General features: G+C 46.0%; 1 protein-coding gene across 1 annotated transcript in view; it reads right to left on the reverse strand.

Annotated features, from left to right (window-relative positions):
* PGBD5 (piggyBac transposable element derived 5) overlaps positions 1-23173 on the reverse strand; it is a 97959-nt gene extending 74786 nt beyond the window's left edge. The window contains exon 1 of the mRNA XM_070364638.1: positions 22515-23173. Within this exon, the coding sequence (XP_070220739.1) occupies positions 22515-22848 (334 nt within the window). The 5' untranslated portion in view covers positions 22849-23173. The remainder of the gene's footprint in view (positions 1-22514) is intronic.
* Positions 23174-24707: the final 1534 nt, after the last annotated feature.

A 24707-nucleotide genomic window follows, 5' to 3' on the forward strand; every position in this document is an offset into this window, starting at 1 on the left:
TCTGGAACCGTCCCCCAACTTGCTCTCAGCCCCTGGGCTTCCTCCCCTGCAGGCACACTTCAACCTTGGGCCTTACACTGGCCACTCCCCTCCTCCATGGGAAGGGTATCCCTGTCCCTCACCTCTGCTCAGAACTCAACTTCTCAATGGGACCTTTCTTTTCCACCCTGTGCAGCAGACCCCTGCCCCTCTCCAGCACCCCCAAGTCACCTAATCCTGTCCACTCTATCTTTCCCAATGCCTTCATTCTAGCATGCTATATATCTGTCCTGATTATTGCTAATTATCTGTGTCCCCTTCAAGAATGTGTATCTCACACAGACAGGAATCTGATGAATTCCTAAGAGCCTACAACAGTGACTGAGGCAGAAATGTGGTCAATAAACACTTGCTTACTTCATCGTCCACCGCATGGCCACAGGAGACCAGGAGCGGGAAAAGGGCCAACACTCGCCGGTACCCTGTACATACAAGGCACCATGGAAGGGGCCTTCCAAACGCTGTACACGCCAGGCAGGCTGAGGGGCCTCCACTGCATACATGGAGGGGTCGCTTGGCTACCAAGTGATAAGGTTGGGGTTCTGCAGACATGGAAGCCAGGCAATTCCATCATCACCTGAGAGGCGTGTGTTGGCTGCAGTTACCTGGGAAGCACACTGTCCCCTTCAGTAGTCACTCTGGCCCTCCCACCTGATACCTAATGGCTATCAGCACGGACGGCCCCATTCAGACTGCTGGGCAGGAATGTGCCACATCCACCTTCAGGGAGGTTGTGTGGTGTGAGGAAAGGATGCTGGCCTAGGCCCTGGGTCACAGGCCACCCTCGGCTCTAGCCCTCCCCCACTGTGGGGTGCAGGCAAGCCCACAAGACATGGCCCTGCTCACAGCCTGCGGGGTATGAGAACACACAGTCCTCAGAATGCAGTAGGAGCTGAGTGATGGCTTGCCGGCACTGACGTGGCTCTTGTCACAGGGGACTCCTGACTGGTCATGTGCAGGACCTCAATGCCCCCGACCTGGGGAGAGAAGGAAGAGCAGCAGACCCTCCACAGGCCAAGATCAAAGGCAGAGCGGAGCCATGGGGGTGGGAGAGGCTCCTCAGAGCCGGGGGGCTGCCACAGTCATGCTAGGGAGCTGCCCGGATTCAGCATTGGGTATTTTCCTTCTGAACATGGAGACAACAGCCAGATCCAGAAGGAAAAGTTTATAAAGTTTCACTCTCCCCTGACTTCCTGAGGGTTAAAGAAACTCTGAAAATGAGCCAGCATAAATAACCAGGTTCCATGCTTCCTCATCTTCTGATCCAGGGTTTCTGCTGGCCCAGTGTCTCCCAAACTAGAGGTGCCTGGCTGCACTCACTCCCTCCAGCCACTGCCTGTCCCCCCAGCTGCATGGGCTCCTGGGTGGCACCCACAGAGCTGTGCCTGTGTCACTCCCGCTGCTCACGCAGCAGTGTCCAGGCAGCAAATGGTGCTAACACCTTGAGGCAGGAGAGGCAACCTGGACAGGAGCATGATACAGAGGGGTCTGGGGAAGAAGGGACCAGGAGCTGGAACTGTAAGAGAGCAGGACCCCTGCCAACACAGCGCTTGTTAGGAGCGATGGAGGTGGGGGTGTCTGCCTCTGCGTTCAGCCAAAACCTCTGAATCCTCAGACATTCCCAGTCTTTGCTGAAAAAAGACATGTTTGTGCCAAGTTTTCCTAAATATATTCTACAATCACAGTTCTCGTGAGCAATACAGTCCAGGTGAACTGATTCTAAGTGAAACTGACATCCACATGCACACATGAGTAGTCGCCCAAGAGGAAGTGAGCCTGGGGGGCCCACAGAAGCTGCCCACGTGGCCCAGCGTTTCTCCTCTTTGCCCTTAAGAAAGGCCCAGGAAGGGTTCAGGGGACAGAGGTTGAGGGTAGGAGGGACTTGCTAAGGGTGAGACGCAGACACTTTACAAACATGTTATCCCTTCCCAGGAGGATCTAAGGATCTCCTGTGTCTCCATGTCACAGATTAGAAAACTGAGGCTCAGATTAATTTAGGTTGCCAAGTGAATTACTGGAGATGGGAAGTCTGAGAACTCAAAATTTGGCTGGATTCAAAGCAAACTTGGGAATTTTGACTGAAAAATTCTTTACACTTTCAAACTTCAACCAACATTAAACCAGAAAGTACTTAGGCATCTGATAAGCCACATGACAGATGGTGACTCACAGGTTGGCTGAAGGTCACTGAACCCAACCAAGCCAGGACCAGAAAACCGTGGCTACCTCCTCTTGACTCTGAGGAGCTGATCTTTTCATCTCCACATGGAAAGTATAGAAAATAGGTCAAAATAATTTTAAGCTATCCTAAAAGCCTTTTATGCCAGCAAGAACATTTATGATGTTCTTCAGGGAGACTCCTCCCCATAATGGTTTCTTATCTTCATCCAAGCGACTACCAGACCAGGCACCTGTTAGAAAGTTTGAGGAACGGAAGCTCTGAACAGCTGTCTCATGGGAAAGCCAACCACCTCTCCACTGTTTCCCCCAAAGCACCCACAGGTTGATAACTGTGAGGACGCAGAGCAGTGCAGGACAGGAAGAGCCCATATTCCAGTGCGGGCTCACTGCGGGCCAGGCCTGCTCTCGAGGAGAGAGACCCAGTGGCCGAGTGAAACCCTGCTTCCAGCACTGCTGCTTATGGGGTAAGTAACTTCAACTCCCGAAGCCAGTTTCATCTGTATAGTGGGGATAACAATACTTATCCAAGCGTGTAAGAAAATAATTTAAATGCTACCCAGGGAACCTTCATTCTTTTCCTTGAGACAGTCTTCCATGTTTCTCTTTGAAAGGAGATGGTGTAACTCCAACTCTGCCCTACCTGTCCCCACTCTGCCTCTCCCTCACGGAGAACCACAGGCTCCTGGTGGAGGCGGGCCTGCCTCCTCCTTTTTCTTTCTTAAGCTGGAAAGACCGCCCCAGAGTCCCAGGTACAGGAGGCCTGAGAACATCTGTGGACCCAGGAGGAAGGTCAGCCTTGCCTGTGTGCTCATCTAGATTCTCAGCTTCCAGAGGCAGAGAAACAGCTGGAAAGCAGGTGACGCTGCCTGCCCCTGAGCCTGAGAGAACAAGGTGGAGGTACTGCGGGTATCAGCTGTGGACATGGTGGGGCTGCCTTCTCTCCACCACCCAGGCCTGCCAGCTCCTCAGGGAGTCCACACACCAAGGCCCATAAGCCCACAGAGAGAGACAACCCCCTTCCAAGGGTCTCAGCACAGGGAGTACAGTGGTTCAGAATAAACAGAATACTCACCCGGGGAGACAGAGCTGCTGGAAGATGCAGATGCCAACTTGAATTTTAATTAAAATGGTAATAACAGCCCTCAATGAGATACAACAGCAACACACACAGGGGAGAAAAAAGATTTCCTATAAAACAAGATTTCCCAACTAAATAACTCATCAAAGAGAAGAAGGTGATCACAGATAATTCTTGAATCATTCTCAAGTCACTGATTCAGAAGATCAGGTCCAAGAAATAAAGCAGAGACCATAAGTAGGAAGAAATGAAAAGCATAGGGGACAAGCTGTAAGACTTCCAAAATACATCCTAAGACAGAGAGAGAGAGAGAGAGAAAAGGACAGATGAAGGACAGGCAGTATAGGGCACCCAGCTCTGGACATAAGTCATAAGACAAGAGCCATATGCTACCAAAGTTTCTGAATCTAAGGATAAAGAAAAAGAAAAAAGACTATTCTCTGGGCAGAACAAACTCATACCTAAAAAGGAAACAGAATATGGAGATAGACACAGACTGGCTGTGGACATCAGAGCTGCCTGGATGGTGGGATAACGTCTGGGCCCAAAGGACTTGAAAACAGTCCCCCAGGCATCAAGATAGAGGCTCCTCAGCTACTGAGATAAAATAAAGGTCTTTGAAAATAAGAATTCAGAGTATATACTGCCAGGCGCCACATACCACAGCAGAGAAACACAAGGAAGGAAAAGTTCTAACAACAACTGGACCAGAACCAAGATTCCATGAAGTGAAAAACAGAGAAAACTGATGACTACAGAGCTAAATAAATGGTCTTGGCCTTGGCAAGGCTGAAGGCTGATGCCTGCTTCAATGTCATTTCTGACACCTCTGAAGTAATGAGTGGTCAATGTCATTTAGTTGTGTAGGTTCTCACCATGCCTAAGCAGTGTAATCATCTCAGTCACATGCACAGGACATGCAATTCAGATTTGTTATTAATGTCTGAGTCACTTTTACTACAATTAAGCATTCTAGATGTAACTCAGATTGAAAATATAAACTTATGTGCTTTCTATAGTGAAATTCTATAAGTATAAATGTAAATTATTAGTACAAGAGTAAAGTGTTGTAATAATTAAAGATCAGAACGGCTGACAATTTTATAATCAAAATGTAGTAAGGTTAAGAGCTTCCAAATACTTAAATCAAGGAACAGAATGACAGTTAACACAAATATTACAACTATATAGTCTTGATAACTTCGGAGAAGGCAATAGCACCCCACTCCAGTACTCTTGCCTGGAAAATCCTGGTGGGCAGCAGTCCATGGGGTCGCTAAGAGTCGGACATGACTGAGTGACTTCACTTTCACTTTTCACTTTCATGCACTGGAGAAAGCAATGGCAACCCACTCCAGTGTTCTTGCCTGGAGAATCCCAGGGACGGGGAGCCTGGTGGGCTGCCGTCTATGGGGTCGCACAGAGTCGGACACGACTGAAGCGACTTAGCAGCAGACTTGATAACTTAGAAAAAAATTTTTATCCTTTAGAACTAATACTCATAAAGCTGAAGTAATGATGGAAGGCAGAAAAAGTTTGGATTATATCGTAATCTTTGTAGAATTATTTCATGCATTAGCTTTCATAAGACTAAAGAAAACAGCCCTTAAGAATTTAACGTAAATTTATAATCATTCAATTTCATTCAGGCTATGAATATTCCAAGAAAAACTCTTTATTTGGGAATTTCTCACCTAAGGAAGATGTATTAAAATCACAAAGTGAACTCTGCCAGCTTAAAAATTCAGGAACAATCCTTAATTAAAAATTCCACAATCTTTCATGACAACATCCACAATAAATCACTTTCAATCTATTAAAAATAATACAGTACTAAGAAAAGAAAGTGGTACAGAAAAATTTTGTTTCTATCAGCCAAGTTTTAAAATTACCTTACAACAATGCCATTTAAGAGTGCAATTTCTTGCAGTTTTAAGTCTATGGAAACTAATGCTACACTCAAAGTGGCTGTGAAATGATTACCATATGGTAACTATTATTTTGAGTAGTTATTAATAGAAGATAAAGAACTGTTGAATCCCAAACTATGAATCCTTGTGAAGTTCCTCCTGGAAAATATGATACTCGAGATTTTTCCCCCTGTATTTATGTGTGGCAAGCGTTCCTTTCATGATACAAATCATTTCTTCAGGAAGATGCCAAAATCCATGCTCACATCCTCACATACCAAAATCTGAAGTGCAGCAGAAATTAAGAAATGATTTCTCATCATGAAAAAACCCACACTGGTCCACTGCTACATTCCTAGTTTTTCCTCAAGTGACAGCTGGAAGTAGTAGCAACTACAGTCAGAAATAATAGAAGTAAAAATTACAAGTGAGGCAAAAGCTGAAGTTTACTCCTAAAAACTACTCAAGAGAATACCTGTAAGCAGCAAACCAAGGGTTTAGTTCACGAGGTTTTGTCAATGACGTGGCATCATCTCACGGACTGACCAAGTTCTTAAGTCCAGGAGATGACAGAAGGTAGCACGTCTTTACCTTCAAGAGCTACTACTTATACAAGAAGGAAGGTGCACTGTCATGACCTAAGTCCCTGCGCTGGAGACACAACCACTCTGGCACTGCCCCAGCTCAACAGGAAGCAAATATCTCTTCATTTCACAAGTGTTTAGGGGCACAGCTTCAGGTACAGGAGAGTTGCCCAGAATATAAAATTACTATTCCTGTACTACACTGTCAATCCCCAGTATCCTGACACCTAAAATTTTTAACAAATTTAATTTGTTAAATTTACAAATTTAACAAATGCATTGTTTTAAAAAACAAAACTTCAGACTGAATCTTTATCCTAGAAGTTCATTCTACAATTGGCTTCAACCCTGCCTTAGGCAACTGTTTAGCCATTTGGACAAAATGGGCAAAAAATGTGAACAAACGTCTCTCCAACTCACAAATGCATAAACAGCAGTAAGCACCTGAAAAGATGCTCAACATCACCAATCATCAGGGAAAAGCAAATCAAAACCACAATGAAATACCACCTCCCATTCATTAGCATGGCTACTACCAAAAACCAAAAAAAACAAATGCTGATGAGAATGTGGAGAAATTGAAACTCACATGCATTGTTAACAGGTACCCACCTTGTAAAACATTTTGTCAGTTCCTCAGAAAGCTAAACAGAGTTATCATGCGACCCAGCAATTCCACTCCTAGAGACGTACCCAAGAAAAATGAAAACTATGTCCACACTAAAACTTGTACATGAAGGTTTTGGCTTTATTCATAACAGCAAACTACCACAATTGATCTCGCTTCACATGCTAGCAAGGTAGTGCTCAAAATCCTTCAAGCGAGGCTTCAACAGTACATGAACTGAGAACTTCCAGATGTACAAGCTGGATTTAGAAAAGGCAGAGGAACCAGAGATAAAATTGCCAACATCCGTTGGAGCACAGAAAAATCAAGAGAGTTCAAAAAAAACATCTGCTTCACTGACTACACTAAAGCCTTTGACTGTGTGGATCAAACAATCCGTGGAAAATTCTTCAAGAGATGGGAATACTGGACCAGCTTATCTGCCTCCTGAGAAACCTGTAAACAAGTCAAGAAGCAACAGAACCGGACATGGAACAATGAACTGGTTCAAAATTGGGAAAGGAGTGCGTCAAGCGTATATATTGTCACTCTGCTTATTTAACTTATATCAGAGTACATTATGTGAAATGCCGGGCTAGATGAAGCACAAGCTGGAATCAAGATTGCTGTGATATGCAGACGACACCACCCTAATGGCAGAAAGCCAAGAGGAACTAAAGAGCCTCTTGATAAATGTGAAAGAGAGTGAAAAAGTTGGCTTAAAATTCAACATTCAAAAGCAAAGATCATGGCATCTGGTCCCATCACTTCATGGCAAATAGATGGGGAAACAATGGAAACAGTGACAGACTTTATTTTCTTGGGCTCCAAAATCACTGTGGACTATGACTGCAGCCATGAAATTAAAAGATGCTTGCTCCTTGGAAGGAAAGCTATGACAAACCTAGACAGCGTATTAAAAAGCAGACATCACTTTGCCGACAAAGGTCCATAAAGTCAAAGCTACGGTTTTTCCGGTAGTTATGTATGTATGTGAGAGTTGGACTATAAAAAAGGCTGAGCACGGAAGAACTGATGCTTTCAAATTGTGGTGCTTGAGAAGACTCTTGAGAATTCCTTGGACAGCAAGGCTTCCCTGGTGGCTCAGACAGTAAAGAATCCACCTGCAGTGTGGGAGACTTGGGTTCGAGCCCTGGGTTGAGACAATATCCTGGAGAAGGGAATGGCTACCTACCTTCAGTACTTTTGCCTGAAGAATTCCATGGACAGAGAAGCATGGCAGACTACAGTCCATGGGATTGCAAAGAGTCAGACATGACTGAGTGACTTTCACTTTCATTTGGACAGCAAGGAAATCAAATCAGTCCATCCTAAAAGAAAGCAACCCTGAATATTCACTGAAAGGACTGATGCTGAAGCTGAAACTCTAATACTTTGGCCACCTGATGCAAAAAGCAAACTCACTGGAAAAACTCCTGATGCTTGGAAAGATGGAGGGCAAGAGGAGAAGGTGGCAACAGAGGGTGAGCTGGTTGGATGACACCATTGACTCAACGGACACGAGTTTGAGCATACTCCAGGAGACAGTGAAGGGCAGGGAAGCCTGGTGTGTTGCAGCCCATGGAGTCACAAAGAGTCAGACACGACCGAGCAACTGAACATTACAGCACAACAACATAACAGCAAAAGAGTGAAAACAGCCCACATGATCATCAACTGGTGAGTAAACATTGGAAACATTACACTAATTGAAAGAAACTAGTCACAAGTCACACATACTGTAGGATTTCATTTCCATGCAATTTCCAGAATAGGCAAATCCCAGAGACAGAAAGTAAATTCGTAGTTGCCGAAGGCCAGGTTTCCTTTGGGGATGATTCAAATGTTCTAAAACTGACCGTTTATACAAATTGGAAACATATGAAGCTCCACTAAACTGTACACATAAAAACAGGTAAATTGTATGACCTGTGAATTTACCTCAGTAAAGCTCTTACCCCAAAATGCAAAGAATTTCTATGCGTAAAAAAATAAACAACTTGATCAAAACACCAAACATGAGGAAAAGGGAAAGAAAAAAGTGGACTGAATAATACTGAAGGAATGAAAGTGATGCTTGTTTGCCATGATTTAAGTGTGTACAGATTGATTTCTCCAACTAAAGAGTCTATCATGTTGTGTCAAAATATATGTCCACCTATACGCTGTTCATGAAACACAGGCAGATGGGGTTGGGAAGAACACACCAGGCAAGGAAGACAGCAGGCAATATGCCAAGGAGGAGAAAGCAGAAAAGACAAAACTAACAGCAAACAATCTGGACTTAAAATTAAGGCAAGAGGAAGAGGGGTGTTATTAAAGGTGCAGCTTAGTGGGGAGATATAAAAGGTGTTAAGTAAACATGCACCAAATAACATGGCAGACAAAGACTTAAAAATGCAAGCACCTGGTAAAAATTCAGCTCTTCACATGGGAATATCTACTTGCCAGGAAAAACACACACACACACAGATGATAGGGAAACAGACACCCTTATTTCCCTCAAATTAAAAACATACATTTTTTATTACCTCTGTATGCCACATTTGTAAAGATTAATTTGATATTTGGCAAGAAAGAAAACCTTTACAAACCTTTCAAATTAAAGATTTAAAGGACAGTTCTTTGACCACAATCCAATAAGGAATTAAATGATCAAGTAACAAAAAAACCTTGACTACTAATAAATTAAGAAATATACACTTAGATCAAAGAGAAATTAAAAGGAGAACTTGAAATAAACCTTGAAAGCAACAGAAAGACAATACTTCATATTAAAACTTACAGAATACACCAGAAGGTACACTCTAAGGAGATTTCAGTGTCAAATGCCTTCAACACTAGAGATTTTTTTAAATGAGAAGAAACCATGAGGTTTAAATGAGAAGAAACCACCTAAACCAATTATAAAAAGACAGTTCAATAAATGAAAAGAAAGAAGTTATAACAAAGGTAAATTTTTAAATTAAAAAAATTACAGGGACAACTCAAAAGCTAATTTATTTTTTTTCCCACACTGTGCAGCATTTGGGATCTTAGTTCCCCAACCAAGGGTAGAACTTGGGCCCTCTAACCACTGGACCACCAGGGAATTCCCTCAAAGCTAATTCTTTGAAAAGACCAACAATATAGAAAGACACCTCACAGGCCCAATTAAGGGTAAGACAGAGAAGATGGGTGACAGGGGAGAGAAACGGTGGAGAAACTGAAGGAAAGGGCAGAAGGAAAGGAGGAGCTAGGGGAGAGAGGATGTGCAGACCCAGAAGACCAGACTGAGAACAGACACATAAAAGCAAGTACAGATTATAAAAGCAAATCAAAAAGAACCATTTTTCAAAATTGCATGGAATTTTGCATTTAAGACTAGGAAAAATAGATGATTTCCTAGGAAAACATAAATCATCAAAATGATTCAAGATGTGGTAAATTCAGAAGTAGGAGGACCAGACAGGTTCACAGCTGAGTTGTATCTGACACATATTTACACCGCTGAATGGCAGCAAGCAATTAAACAATAAACCAATTCATTTTATCAAGCTGCAGATGGTTTTAATACCCACACCTGAGAGAGATAAGAGGGGTAAACAATGAACAAATTTGGCTTATGATGGGTTAGTTACAGAAACTCTGAACTAACACCAGCAAACAACAGAATTCAGCCATCTATCAGAGAGACCAACCTGGATGTATTCCAGGGAAGTAAGGGACTCTCAGTACCAGGAAATCAATGAAATCTACCTCGTCAACAAATTAAATGTGAAAAAAAAAAAAAAAAACCAGAACCATACCAATAAATGCATTTTGAGAAAAAATAAAGGCATTGGATAAAAGTTTAGCAGCTATTCCTTTTAAAATTAAGTAAGTGCAAAAAAGAAGGAAGTTATTGATGAAGTATTCTTAAATGAGAAGAGCATTAATAGAAAGCTATATAAAATGACCTTGTATTTGTTAAGCAATGACCCCTAAAATTCCTACACATGATGTACATTCACAAATGTGTTTGTGTATGAGCAACAAGGGCTTCCCAGATGGCTCAGTGAGTAAAGAACCCCCTGCAATGCAGGAGATGTGGGTCCCACCCCTTGGGTTGCACGGCAACCCACTCCAGAATTCTTGCCTGGAAAATCCTGTGGACAGGGGAGCCTGGCAGACTACAGTCCATAGGGTCACAAAGAGTCACGACTGAAGCGACTGAGCACCCACACGCCCACGAGCAACAAGTTGTCAACATGGACTGCACAGAGGCAGGCAGTGATTCTAAAAAAATTTTAGAATTCTAAAAAGTTCTTTAAAAAGGGGGTAAAACAGGATTACAGTTAAAATTAGACAGTTCATGTGTATAATTTTTAAAAGACTGTACAGTAGTAAAACTATCAAGGAAAGAAGTGTTCCTTTTGTTTTTAGCTCCACAAGTATCACTGGCCTTTTTTATTCCCAGTAACAAGTTTAGATACTGTCTTGTCAATATCACCTTTAACTGGACTCTCTAATGGAAGTATGTATTGGCTGCAGGTCAGAACTTAGGCACAGCCATGACTCTTCTATCCAGAGTGACTCTTTCTTGCCCAACTCCCGATCCTATCTCTGGGGGAGACACTGTGGAGCAGGGATCTGAACAAACCACCCCTGGCTTCCCTTGGTGCCATTCCCTGGTCACGTTTACTACAGCTCTGCAGAAGTGCTGATCCCGGCTGCTCCCTCAGCACCAGACACCCTTCACTAGACACCCTTCTTAACACAGCACCTACCACTCAGGCCCTAAGTATTTGAGCATGTCCCATCTTCAGCATTGGGCGCCAAGCTTCCTGTATCTACTTCTCAAGCCCCAGCTGCTAACACAGTGCCTGGCCCATCACAGGCCAGGTGAATTAAGTGTATTCAAAAGAAGATATGAAATCTGAACTCAAGAACTTTTCTTTGGGAGGCTGTTCTGCTTTAGATTCCCAGCCAATTTTACTTAATCATTTTCCAGCCCTGCTGCCAATAACCTGCTGGAGTGAAAGAATGTTAGCACACCCCAGGGGCACATGGCTTTGGTTGGTCCTTTGGCAGCAGGGACAACGGGAACTGCTCTCAGGAGCCCAACAGGGCAACAGGGAGAGTACTTTGCTGACTGCAAAGACCAGATAGGATCTCATAATTGGGTGCCTGGAGCTGCCTTGTGGGAGGTGGTGCTTTGAATGCCAAGTTGGGACAGGTCCCCACTCCCTCCCAACAAAACAAAGCATCCCACACACCACCCTCAGGAGTCTGGGGTGTACCCTGGCAGCCACTCCAACTTTCTTCATGTAATCTGCCATCTCCCTGAATGTACTTACATCTTTTCAAAATCTATTTCTTCTCTGCCAAAGTTCCTGAAGATGAAAGTGTCTGTAAATGTAAGATATACAGTGTGGATTTACACTTGGTGATATTTACCTAAAATTCACCTATTTCAATCATAAAAGACTTCTCACTGTAGTTATCTCCAATTTCCAATTAAGTATACTTTTCCAGGGCTTCCCTGGTGGCTCAGAGAGTAAAGAACCTGCCTGCAATGCAGGAGACTCAGGTTCGATCCCGGGTCGGGAAGAACCCCTGGAGAGGGAAATGGCAACCCACTCCAGAATTCTTGCCTGGAGAATTCCATTGACAGAAGAGCCTGGCTGGCTACAGCACATGGCGTCGCAGAGTCAGACATGACTGAGCAACTAACACTTTCACTTTCATACTTTTCCAGAGTCCCCTGGAATTCAGAATGCATGTCCCCTCGGATGCCATAATTGTGGACCAGTTCCCCAGCTAGCCAAGGAAATCAGATTGGTGATTTTGTTGAAATACACGAGTATTAAGAACAAACCAAAGAACCATTTTTATTTACCTCAAATGCTGGAGGCCAGGGAAGTAGGCATCATTACAGGCAGATGAAGAAGGTGTAGATTTTTTTTAATGTGAATTCTGAAGTGAAGGTGTGCTCACCACAGAACCTCAGAACCATTACTCAGCACACCTCACTAACTCAGCAGGGGTCCCAGGGATGCTGATTTAAGATGCGGATTCTCCAGTGCCCCAAATGTAGAAGGAGCCCAAATAAGCAAGCCCTTCACTAACCATTCTTGAAATGATTCCACTTATTTATATTTTTTTCTTCCAGGAAATCATCCTTTATTCTGATCCCTTATATTCTCTTTATAAGTCCATTTTCTAAACTTGAGAAAACAGGTCTCCTCCTCTTCTAGTTCTTCTAAAGTCATTAAATTTTTAATTGCCTTTGCCACAGAAGCCTTTTGGAGTTTCTGAAACATCAATATTGCATCCACCTACTGGCTTCCTAACCACCATCTCGGAGAGGATGGAGCCCAGTAGATACAAAAGCAGTAACTGCTTCTCCACTGATGTCTGTCACCCGCCTATGGGAGTCTCCCTCCATTCACCCTGGGTCCCAGCTGAAGGCCCTTGACGGAAGAGGGGTCCTGGGGCACTCACAGGGTGCTGCACACACAGGGCTTCCAGGGAGGGCGGGGAGACCAGCTGGACAGGTTCTGAGGCCTCTCATTCCAGCTTCAAAGGAAGCCCCCCTGGATTTGTCCTGAGGTTTCTGGTTGCTAAAAAGTTTTGAAAATCTAAGCAGTATAATATCCATCATGTCCATTTTGGCCACATAGGAAAGAGTAGTTTGAAGGAATGAAAATCGGCTACCTGGAATGTAGCACCAGCTTCGTGCTCAACCGTGTGTCTTTACTGATTCTCAGTGCTAGGCTTCACTGGGCCCCCTGCCCAAGATCGCGGGGTGAGCACTCAACAGAGACTGGGCCTTTTACTCTGGGCGTGCTCGCTCTCCACCAGAAGCTGACCAGCAAGCCTCTTTCCAACCCCCTACTGCTTCAAAACATCAACAAGCAATTAATAACTGAGTCTAGAATGTCCAGTGCAGACAGATTACCTGCATTATTTCACCTGTTCCAAAGTTACAATGGGAACTTCACTGAGAGAATGCAAAGAACTCATTTTTTTTCCTCTAGGTTTTTTTCTCATAATTTCTCCATATGAATCCTTGTACAATCAACAAGAGCCCTACTGATTTGAATTAGCTTTTCCCCATCTATCTCTTTCCTTTAGCATCTGTGCAAATAGGATTCTGCTGGCTGCTGTAACCACCCACTCCCCCAGCCCCTGCCAAACCCATGATGGAGCAAACAAGAGAGAAGGTCATTTCTTCATAAATGTAGTCCACAGCAGATATGACTGATTCATGGGTGGCTTTGCTCCAAATGGTGATTCAGACACAAGGTTCTTTCACCTGGTGGCCCCAGTATCTCTGACACACCACAGGTCACCTCCCAGCTTCCCTTTCCAACCCACTCCCCAGTCCAGAGTCCTGGTCTTCAATTTCTAGCTCCCTGCACAAAGTTGGGGAACAGTCACTCTTTGTTCTACCCTGCAGGGCAAAAGAAATCATCACAGTTTTCTGTGGGTATAGTGATGATGGTGGTGATAAAGAAGACGATGATGATGATAATAATGAAGATGATGATGATGATGGTGATAGTAGAGGGAGGCCCAGAGGAGCCTCCCTCCTGACCAGGCCTGAGAGTGGGGTCCACACTTTGTCTCATCTACCATTGCCCAGAACCCAGGCAGCCGCCCCTCTCACTGCAGAGGGGCTGGGAAATTAAGTGCAGCCAATGCCTGGGATAAAAGTCAACAGGTGAAACAGATTTGGAGAATGACAATGACCTTCAACTCAGAGCCTCCTACAAGAGACTTATTTTTAATTAGTTGATCTGATTGGCATAAATCATGGTGCACATGATGCTTGCTTATACCCTAATCAAAAGGACCAGTCCACCCTATGTCACTTAACCTCTCTGTGACTCAGTTTCCTTAAATTAAAGATAGGAAAAATAATAGTACTAACCTCACATTGTTGTTTTGAGGATTACATAGGCTAGAAAGTGCTCAGGACACTATCTGACACATAGGAAGTGATACACAAGCATTTGTTAAAAAATTAATGGAGCACGAGCAGCTGGCTCCCCCACAAATTTCTAACAGAGTCCTGGCTTAAAGGTTAATTAGGAAGTGGACAGGGTGTAGAAGCCCAAGGGTTGGAGAGTGCCCCAGTCTTCCATCCTGGATGGAAATCCCTGTAAAACACACTCCAGACTTGCTTTGGTGCCTTTCTGGGAAGAAATCCACTTCCTGTGAGTCACCCTATCCACACTTCCGCAATTTGGATGTTAAAAAACACACAGGTCCTTGTAAACATTTATTCACTGATACCAATTTCCACGCCATTTAAAAAAATCTACTTCTGCATCCATCTATTCTTTTGTTCATCCAACAAAACTTGAGGAACTACTGTGACCAAAACATCCAACATCTCAGACCTGGGAGAAAAATTAGCTTAAACGGATACTAAAAGGCACCTTAGGGAAGAAGGTAATTTTAGATTTTTGGAGGCAGTGACATTTGAACCAAGACCAGACCAGCAAGCAAGGGTTGCTATTCAAGTATTGAGGGGAAGAACATTCTAGGTGAGAGTCAGGCAGGCACAAAGGCTCCAAGATGAGCAGATTGAGTGGCTGGAGAGTGTTGCAGGACAAGGTCCAAAGGCATGTGGAAAAGGAAGGCGGCCAGGAGGCCCTGTGCAGGACGTGGGGACTACCTTTGACTTGAAGGTTGAAGCCACTGAAAAGTTTTAAGCAGAGAAGAGAGTGGATAAGCTCAGGTTTGTAAAGATCCCTCTTCTTCCAAAGACAATGGGAAGAAAGAGAGAGGGAGGCAGGGGGCAGGGCATCAACAAGACTGGAATCTGGGAACCCCAGCTGACAGAGGATCCAACGTCCAGACCAATGAGGGATGTCTCAGTTCTAAGCTGGAAGCAGTGGCAAAGATATGAGAAGTAAAAGGATTTTTTTTCTAATTGTTTTAATAAATTAATTAAATATACACTAATACTTACTACTACTACTACTAAGTTGCTTCACTCGTGTCCAACTCTGTGTGACACCATGGACTGCAGCCTACCAGGCTTCTCCGTCCATGGGATTCTCCAGGCAAGAACACTAGAGTGGGTTGCCATTTCCTTCTCCAATGCATGAAAGTGGAAAGTGAAAGTGAAGCCGCTCAGTCGTGTCCGATTCTTAGCGACCCCATGGACTGAAACCTACCAGGCTCCTCCATCCATGGGATTTTCCGGGCATTAGTACTGGAGTGGGGTGCCATTGCCTTCTAGGCATTTAATAAATTGAAAAAAGTATGGCCAGATACTCACAGTTCTGTAATAATTCTTCTTGGAATTCACATACAAGCAGAAGAAAGTTCTTTATACCATGTGCCAGTCTAGGCAGCATGTCCCTTTACATGACATGAAATTTTAGGTTTTCTACTGTTCTTATAGCATGGCATCTTCCCCCTCATTGGAAGCTAATACTATACTTCCCTTACCAATAAAGGTTTTACCACGTTAACTTTGGTTGTCATATTCCCTCTTCCTTTCTTAAAAAGACCCCAGTGCTTCTCCACGGATTCCGCCCTCTCTGAGCACTTATTTCTTGCTAAACCTGCTAAATTCCACTCCCTACAGGACCCAGCATCTATGCCGGAACTTAGTATTCAGATTCTAGCTACAGCTACTTGCAGTGGTAACAATTACAAACATCAAATTTCAAGACATTGTCACCAAGGCTGCTCAGCTGAAGGGAGAATGGGGCTGCCCTCAGGCAAAGATGGCTCACCTTCTACCCACCCCACCCAGCCTGTGCCCAAGTTGTTCCCTTGTTCAAGATGCCTTTTTCCTTCCTTTTCACCTGATTCATTTTTATTCTTTAGGATGCAGCTCAGGGGTCACCTCTGCCAGAGGCACCTCCTCTTCCCCAGCCCAGCTGGATTAGGTGAGGCACCTCTAGAATCCCATCTAAATCCGTGTTTACCTTGATCACAGACTCTTATCTCATTTTCTTCACTTTGTCTCTCTTACTGGACCCCAGGAGACATGCCTTACTTACCGTTTTATCCCAGCAGGGTTCAATATGCCTGCTGGATTAATACATGGCACATTTCATACACTGCTGGTGGGTGTGTAAACTGGAAACCATCTGGCAGTATCTACTACAGCAGTGGTTCTCAACTGCAGATGACTGTGTTCCCCACTGGACACAGACAGTGCATGGTGGTATGTTTATCTGTCATGACTAGAGGAAGGTGTGCAGAGGCCAGGAGTACTGCTGAGCATACTCAATGCACAGGACAGCCTCTGCAACAAAGGGACCCCCAGCCCAGTGTCCACAGTGCTGAGGCCGAAACATGCGTCTACTCTATGACTCAGCAATCCTACTCCTAGGTACGTACACCCCAGGGAAACCATGTATATGCCCATCACAAACAAGCACAAGAAGCCCGGTGGCAGCTGTCTTCATAAAAGTCCCAAACTGGGAACAGTCCAAAAGTCCACTGATGATGGATAACAAACTGTAGTATTTATACAATGGAATGCTACACAGCAAAATAAAAATAGATTGTTACATACATCTCAGATATAATGATGAACTAAGAACCCAGACCAAAACAACAGGCAAAAGTAATTGATGGTGACAGAAATCAGAACATGGCTACCCCTGGGGCAGAGAGGTACTGGCTGGAAAGGCTCGGAGGGATTCTCTTTCCCTGGGCCTGGGGGGCTGTACGGTCGTGCTGCGCATGACTCGTGCTGTGTGTATCACACCTCAGTGAGCTTTATCACAGGGAACACTCACTCAGGACCACACTGCCAGCAGGAATTACACACTGATTTGCTGCCTTAGAAGCCAAACTTTCTAACAGACTTCCTGGTACACTGCTGACCAGAGTCTAAATAGGTGCATTTCCAGAAAGCTGTTTCACAAATATTAAAAAAAAAAGTTAAAATGTACAAAAATCCTCATTCAATTCGGTTTTGATCATTTTATGCTGAGGAATATATTAAAAGTGTGCATACAAACTTAAACTTCAAGAGTATTTATCACAGCATAAAAAGTACAAATGAATATTTGTAAACACAAGGGAGAGGGGCAATGAGCCCAATACCCACCCAAAGGGAACAGATTCTTTAAAAAACACATTTTATAATTTAAATGGAAAATGTTTACAATATATTACTTAGAATTAAAAAGCAGGTCACCCAATAACACATAACTTAAGATATATGAAGGATACATTCAAAGTGATAACTGTGATTATCTCTGAGTAATAGGAGATTATGGGATTTTTAAGTTTTATCATTTTTTTTCGTTTCTTCCTAAAATGAACATATATTACATATAATAAGAAAAAAATACACAATCACAGCTCTTTAAAAATAAGGGTGACTCCGGCGAGAAGCCCCGACCGGCTCCTGCGCTTGCTTCCAGACCCCTCGAGGCACCATGGCCGAGGGCGCGTTCTTCGGGGCGCACACGCCCTTAAAAAAAAAAAAAAAAATAAGGGTGAGTTTTAGACTTTAAGACTTAGTAGACCACATTACACTCCCAGGGGCTGGTGTGTCCAAAGCCCTGCTCCATGCAGAGGAGCTCTGACCTCCCTTGACAATGGCTCAGGGGCGCAGGGGTTAAATTAGAAGTGAGATAAAATCCTAGCTCTTCTGATTCATTCCTCAATGGTGGGACTGGTTACACAAATCCATACCTGCATTAAGCCTCCTAGAACTATATATGCTTCCAAAAAAGTAACTAGTACATCCATGCATAAACATGAAAATAAAAATTTTTTTTTACTGGAAAAAAGTCTAGATTAAAAACAAAACAACTCACTACCTTTCCTGAATTATCAAGTCTGAGTACTTAGATGGTGCTGATCACTTAGCCAAGGTAATCTTATTACCCCCAAGACTCTGGCAGAAAAGACCAACCTCTTTCTCTGAAAAGTGCAGAAGAGAACTTCTCCCACACAGAGTACCTGTGAAGATTCTTCAGTGCAATACTGCATGATAAAGCGAGTTATAGATGCACACTGTGTGTTATTATCCTCATCGTGAGCTCAAGTTTTCCCATCACAGGAAAAGACTCCTGGAAAAAGAGCAAAACATCTCTCCCACAAAGCTCCCTTCTCTGAATTCTGTGACTGGGAACACCCTTCAGTATTAGGTAGGATTGCATGTGATTTATCTCACAGCTTACCATGATCTGAGCTCCTCCTGGAGCTACAGAGCTAAAGGTGGGAGCAGATGCTTACCTGACACCGGAGAGAGGGGTCCAGGATCTTAGCTCACAAATTCCTTTACAGTAGAAGGTATTGGTTTAATTCTGGTTTTAAGAAAAAGATGCTTCTCTTCCTTGTTAGTCAAAAAGATTCTAAACCAAATAAACCAACAACAAACTCAAGAGATAAGACATTTCACAGTGTTGATTTTCAAGGCAATATGTTCCTCCCTAGCTTCTCAAGGTCATACCTCCCCACTGAATGATGACTGATGGTGGCTGACATGGTACATGGGAAGAAAACTCCTGTGAAGTCCAACCTCTTATGGAAAGAGCAAGCTCAGACCCCAGCCTGCCACAACAAAGGACCCACAAAGCTGAACAGAAGGGTCTTGAGTGTCTGTGGATCTGCCCGTTCCTCTGCCTTGTCAGAGAGAACAAATAACCAGACTGCTCAGAAAGGGCAGGAGCCCCAAAGCAGCTGAATTTCACGCTGCTTCCAAAGAGTGAGTCTGCATGCTATGTTGGTTGTTTCCACAGTAGGCAGATGAGGCTGAGAGCTTGACAGGGACTGTCTTGGGGGAGGGGTGCCCTGCAAGGATAGGGGCTTGAGCCCCCAGTAACCACTTTCTGCTCCCAGGCTGACCTTCCATCCACACAGGGGTTAAAAGCCTGTCAGCCAGCCAGCGCAGCAAATGGAGGGAGTCCTTGTATTTAAATCTCATCCCAGAGGGATCCAGGAAGAGGGGAAAGAAGAGAAGGGGGTGTGAGGGAGAGGACCTTCCCTCCCATAAGTGCCAGCTGCACTTCTAGGGAGCCTGATCCAGGAAGCTAAATACACTGGGTAAAAAACAGGAGGAGGAGGCTGAGGAAACCAGAACAGCTTGAAGGGCAGTTAGGAGTCTCAACCTTAACAACACAATGCTCCCACCACCTCCTCACTCTGCAACCTCAGTCTCCCTACTGTGTGCTCTCCTTCCATGGGGCCAAAGGCAGCTTTGAATGCAGATGAAAAGCACAATGGTGCCCAGTGTCTCTCTCTCCTACACAGGGACTCTCTGAAAAGGGTTCTAGGTTATCAAGAGGGTCCCCAGACATCGGTCATAATTTCCTTCTGATAGAAGAAACCACACTCAGCACAAGCGATATACATTTACAATTAAGACAATCACATGCGTATATGCTATTTCCATACATGTATTGTTTTGTTTGTTTGTTTTTATAGCAGGAGGCAAGCAGGAAACCTGTTCCATGAGTCTAGAATCCTCTGCTTTCCTCATCTGAGTCTAGCAACAACAGCAATTTCTATTAGGGGTTTTCTCTGATGAGCGCTGATTGCAAATCAAAATGTCACCTTCTTGCTTGGTCCTCTTCCCACCAGATCAACCCAGTGAGACCCACCAATAAACTAGGAACCAAAGATGCAGGGAAATGCAGCTTGCATTCCTGGACTTGGGGAACACACTCTGGCTGGAGGGTCTTATCTATTGGACTTGGTAAACTTCACAGGTTGACCCTCTTTGCTCTCAGGGTGACCTGGGTGCAGCTCTCAAGCCTCTTAACACACATCTGTTTCCATACCACTAAGACACAGGGATTTTTTCTGACCAGCAGCATATTTCTGCATCTATTTTCAGCCCCCATAAATCACTTCCATTGTTTTAGGGAACCTGAATTCTTGCATAATAAACCATCAACCTCATCCCTCTACCACCACCCAAATTTCCCTCAGGGAGAAGTGCTGCAAAAAGAAAGAAAATTCTGAAATAGAGCTGCGCTCCTACACAAAATAGGAAAACAAAACTAGGTATAAATAGCATCAAATAACCACTGCTGCTGCTGCTGCTAAGTCACTTCAGTCGTGTCCGACTCTGTGTGACCCCATAGACCAGGCTCCCCGGTCCCCAGGATTCTCCAGGCAAGAATACTGGAGTGGGTTGCCATTTCCTTCTCCAATGCATGAAAGTGAAAAGTGAAAGTGAAGTCACTCAGTCGTGTCTGACTCCTAGTGACCCCATGGACTGCAGCCTACCAGGCTCCTCTGTCCATGGGATTTTCCAGGCAAGAGTGCTGGAGTGGGGTGCCATCGCCTTCTCCGCAAATAACCACTAATGTCTGGTTAAAGTGCTTGACTGCGATTCTCAGATCTAGGTGTGAACTCAGTAGACATCTGAAGGAAGCAGAATTTAAACCTAACACCAACTGCTCTTCATGACCGTTTAACTGCTGCAGTGGTAAATTGCTCTGCTGCAGAATTTCTCCCATTTATAGGTTACTAAGAACCCACTCCAGTATTCTTGCCTGGAAAATCCCATGGACGGAGGAGCTTGGTTGGCAAAGAGTCAGACATGACTGAACTACTTCACTATCACTATCACTAAAAAACATAATATTGCTTTAAAAATGTCAACCTTCTCAAACCAGCCCTCACAAATCTTATTCATAACCAGGCTTAACTTAACTTCCCTATTTTCCCCAATACAGAACGCTATAATCCACTCAAGCAGACATACATCTCAGGTGTTCTGAGATCAAAAACTGGATCACAGACATTACAGCATATGGCCTGTCAAATCAGGGCTCTGGGCAGGTACAATTCTTAAGAGCCAACAGGAAATCAGTTGTCTGGGGCTGGAAGAAGGTATGACACTTTGGAAAATATAGGGGTGGAAAAGGATTATACAGAGTGATGTGACTGAAAACTCCCAAACTCTTAATCAAAGCCCAGATAAGAAGATGCTTTTAAACTGACCCACCCCAAACACTGTATAGCTAACTTGGACTCTGGAAGCCCAGCTGTAGCTTAGTAAATTCACACTGCAGCCAGCCTGCTTAAGGTTTGCAGACCTCCCTGCTGAGAAGCCAGCCAGCCCTACCAGCAGGCTGCAGCGTGATGCCTTATCCCACCCAGTTCAGGACCAGCCGGGAGTCCCTCGAGCCTGTCCTCCTGTGTGCTGTGTTCCCCACTGGTTGAACAATCATCAGGGAAAGCGGCAGGAAAAGTTGCATAACGCCCAGCATCAAGCCCACTGCAGCCACTCCCTGGTCATCAACATTACAAGCTGCAAAGTCCATCCATAAAAATAGTGTGCAGAAACAAGGGACTGCCACAGAAGACCAAGAAGGCCGCAGAGCAAGAACAAAAGCATCAGAGGACAAGTGGGAACGGCGGGCCTCCACCTCCCAGAGAGGACAGAGGCTGCTGAGCTTCTGAAGGGAAAGTGGAGATATTTTAAAACCAACTCCCCAAAAGGAGGCAGCAAAGAGGATCTCAGGCAGCAGAGCTGCCAGCCTTTCTCCGACCTTCTCCAGCTGGTCTATGACCATAGCAATAAGCAGGAAACACGTGAAAGCTCCTTCTGTTGAAGCAAGTGCCTTAACGCTGCTAAACTGATCATTTCACTCCTCCCTGTTTTTCACAAGAGATCCTGAATGGCAAGACACGGAAAGTTTCTCTGATTAACTGAAGAAAACTAAAGTCCAGTGAAGACGCCACTGGTAACCTTTCAGCTTCGCTCCATCGGCTACCTGCCCCACACCTAGCATCTGGGTAAGCTTGCTCTGGAGCCAGCCAATACAAAATGACTCCCCCAGTCCCAAGACACGTCAGGTTTCCAGTATTCCTTCAACTAGTAAAGTCTAACTCACCCCTAAGGAGAGACCCTACAGGTGTGATTGGCTTCCGTTGCAGGACGCGGGGACACCTTCTAGCAAGTGAGGGAAGCACCCCCCAACCCACGTCCTCGCCAGCCGCAAAGTGCTGCCGCGGCCTCGCCTCTTCCTGTCCACCCACGAAGAGTCGGCGGAGCCCCCGCACGCAGCCTCGCTCGCACTTTAGAGCCCTGCTCCTGCAGCCTCGTGTGTTTCCTGAAACGCACAGCTGCCACCCGCAAGCCGGCGGGCGGAGCATCTGGAATTCTCGCGCCGGGGCAGCCTGGCCTCCCCCGGGCCGCGCCTTACCGCCAGTGTCTTCGAAGCGCGGGGGCGGGCGGTCCCGCAGTGTGGAGCTCCAGCCCGCGCCAGCCTCGTCCTCCTCCGACTCCTGCGCGGCGGGGGCGCCAGGCGCCGGGGAGCCGGGGCCCCGCGCGGAGCCGGGGCGCTCGGGTTCGTCGTCCGAGGAGGCAGCCGAGGAGGAGCGCGAGGCGGCCGACGTGCTGTAGAAGGGATTCCCGCCGCTGTCAGGGCCCGATTCGCCAAACACGTCGTCCGAGATGTGCAGGCTCTCGTAGCGCGCGCGGGCCGCCTCGAGCAGCGCCGGCGCCCTCCTCCGCGCGGCCCCGCCGCTCTCGGCCATGGCCCCGGCCGCCGCCCGCGCGCCAGCCCCCCACAGCGCCTCCCAGCCGCACGCGCCGGGCCCGGGGCCCGCGCCGCGGCCCGCCGTCCCCCACCACCGCAGCCCGCAGCACAGTGCCCGCCGCCCCGCGCCCGGCCGGCCCGCCGTCTTGGCCGCCGCGGGCCCAGCGCCCGGGAAAACGCCTCGGAGCTCGGGCGCCGCGGACTGCGGGCCGCGGCGGGAGGCAGGGGTTGCGGCCCGGACCAAGCGCCACCGCTCCAACCGCCGCTGCGTCTCCTAGGCGCCCGCCGCGTACCCGCGCGCCCTCCCAGCGGCACCCTGCGCTCCCCTGCCGACCTTCCCGGGCGCGAGCCGACAGAGGCGGGCCCCGCCTCCTCGCACTTCTAGCCTGCCTGCCAATCGGGAGCCAGGCCCGGACGGGGCGGGAGGGGCTGGGCGGGTCTTGCGCCAGGGACGCCCACCCGTCCGCCCCGCCGAGGCTGGGCGCGGTGTTGCGATCTAGCACTGCTAGCGGACAGAGGCGGTGAGTCCGGGGGGAGGACGGCTGCGGCTACGGCCGGTCCCCTCGCTTGTAGGGACTCGCCTCCCGGGACAGCCACCACAGGCCTCTCGCTGCCCTCTGAGGGGAAGGGAGGAACCAAAAGGTGGAAGAGAGACGCAGTGTGCTCTTCCGCCGCTCAATCCTGCTGACGGTGCGCAGACCCTCCGCGCTCTGGTTCCCTTCCGCAGTCCGCGCCTTGAGGCGGGCGCCAGGGAGCTGTCCGTCCCATTGGTTCTGAATCAGGCGCTACGGAAACGCTCCAGGTAGGCGAAGAGTCACAGTTTCCTGGCTGCTACCCATGGGTCACGGTGGGCTGCGCCACTTGCTCTTATAAATACAGGGCTGTCTGGCTTCAGGGAACCTTGTTCCAATTAGGAGCCAGCCTCACCGGTCCATTTCTGAGGTCAGATGCTCACTCAGTCTCCTTTTAACATCCCTGTAATTTGAGAGTGGCAGCATCTGGAGTTAGGTAGACAGTCATTCGTCATCGTTCTTCACATTTGACATCTTTTAAATAAAAATAACCAACATATTGATTATTCTAACAACACTATTTCAGTGTCTCCTTCACTCACACATTTGAAACACAATCATCTGTTAAAATGTAGCACAATCACCTGGACATAAGTGCTTTGATAAATAGAACAGAAAGATTCCAACTGCCCCTTTTCCTTGGGCAGGAGTGTGTGGCTGTCATCCTGTTGATAGTGGTACACATGATCATTCTGTCTTGTTTTCTTGCTCCCCTCTGCCTCCCACAAATAGTGCAATAAGTCACATTGATGGTAATTGGTCCATAAAGTCACTATTGCTCTGAAATAAAATAAACCCATGGCAATGTCAGGGCTTACAAACCCAACTGGGTATTAACTAAATAATTATACAAAATGGAAAGGCATGTTGCTATTTATAAGAATGCATAAAGAATGAAAATGTGGGGACCATTCTGCCACCAACAGGCAGGCAATTCCATTCTTGACCTCTCATCCCAGTCCCCAAGATTCCTCTTCCCAAGCCAGAGCCACTGTATAGGCAGAAATTCATGATAATCACCAAAAGACAATATATTAAAAAGGAAGGGATTCACATCACATTGTTTGCTACATGATTGATTCTTTCAATTTCCTTAGAAGAATTATGCCACAGAAAAGAAATAATTTCCAGCATATCTATGTACTGTGCCAACCAGCCAAAACGTTTGAAGAGGGTATGTACAGTTTCTCATGCTTACCACAAAGGGTCATGTGAAACATAGATTGAAGGTGCAGGGAGCAAAATAAGACTCCATACTTCACGTGCAAATTCTGAAATTAGAAAT

This window comes from Bos mutus, chromosome 28 (assembly GCF_027580195.1).
Source record: "Bos mutus isolate GX-2022 chromosome 28, NWIPB_WYAK_1.1, whole genome shotgun sequence".
Taxonomy (NCBI): domain Eukaryota; kingdom Metazoa; phylum Chordata; class Mammalia; order Artiodactyla; family Bovidae; genus Bos; species Bos mutus.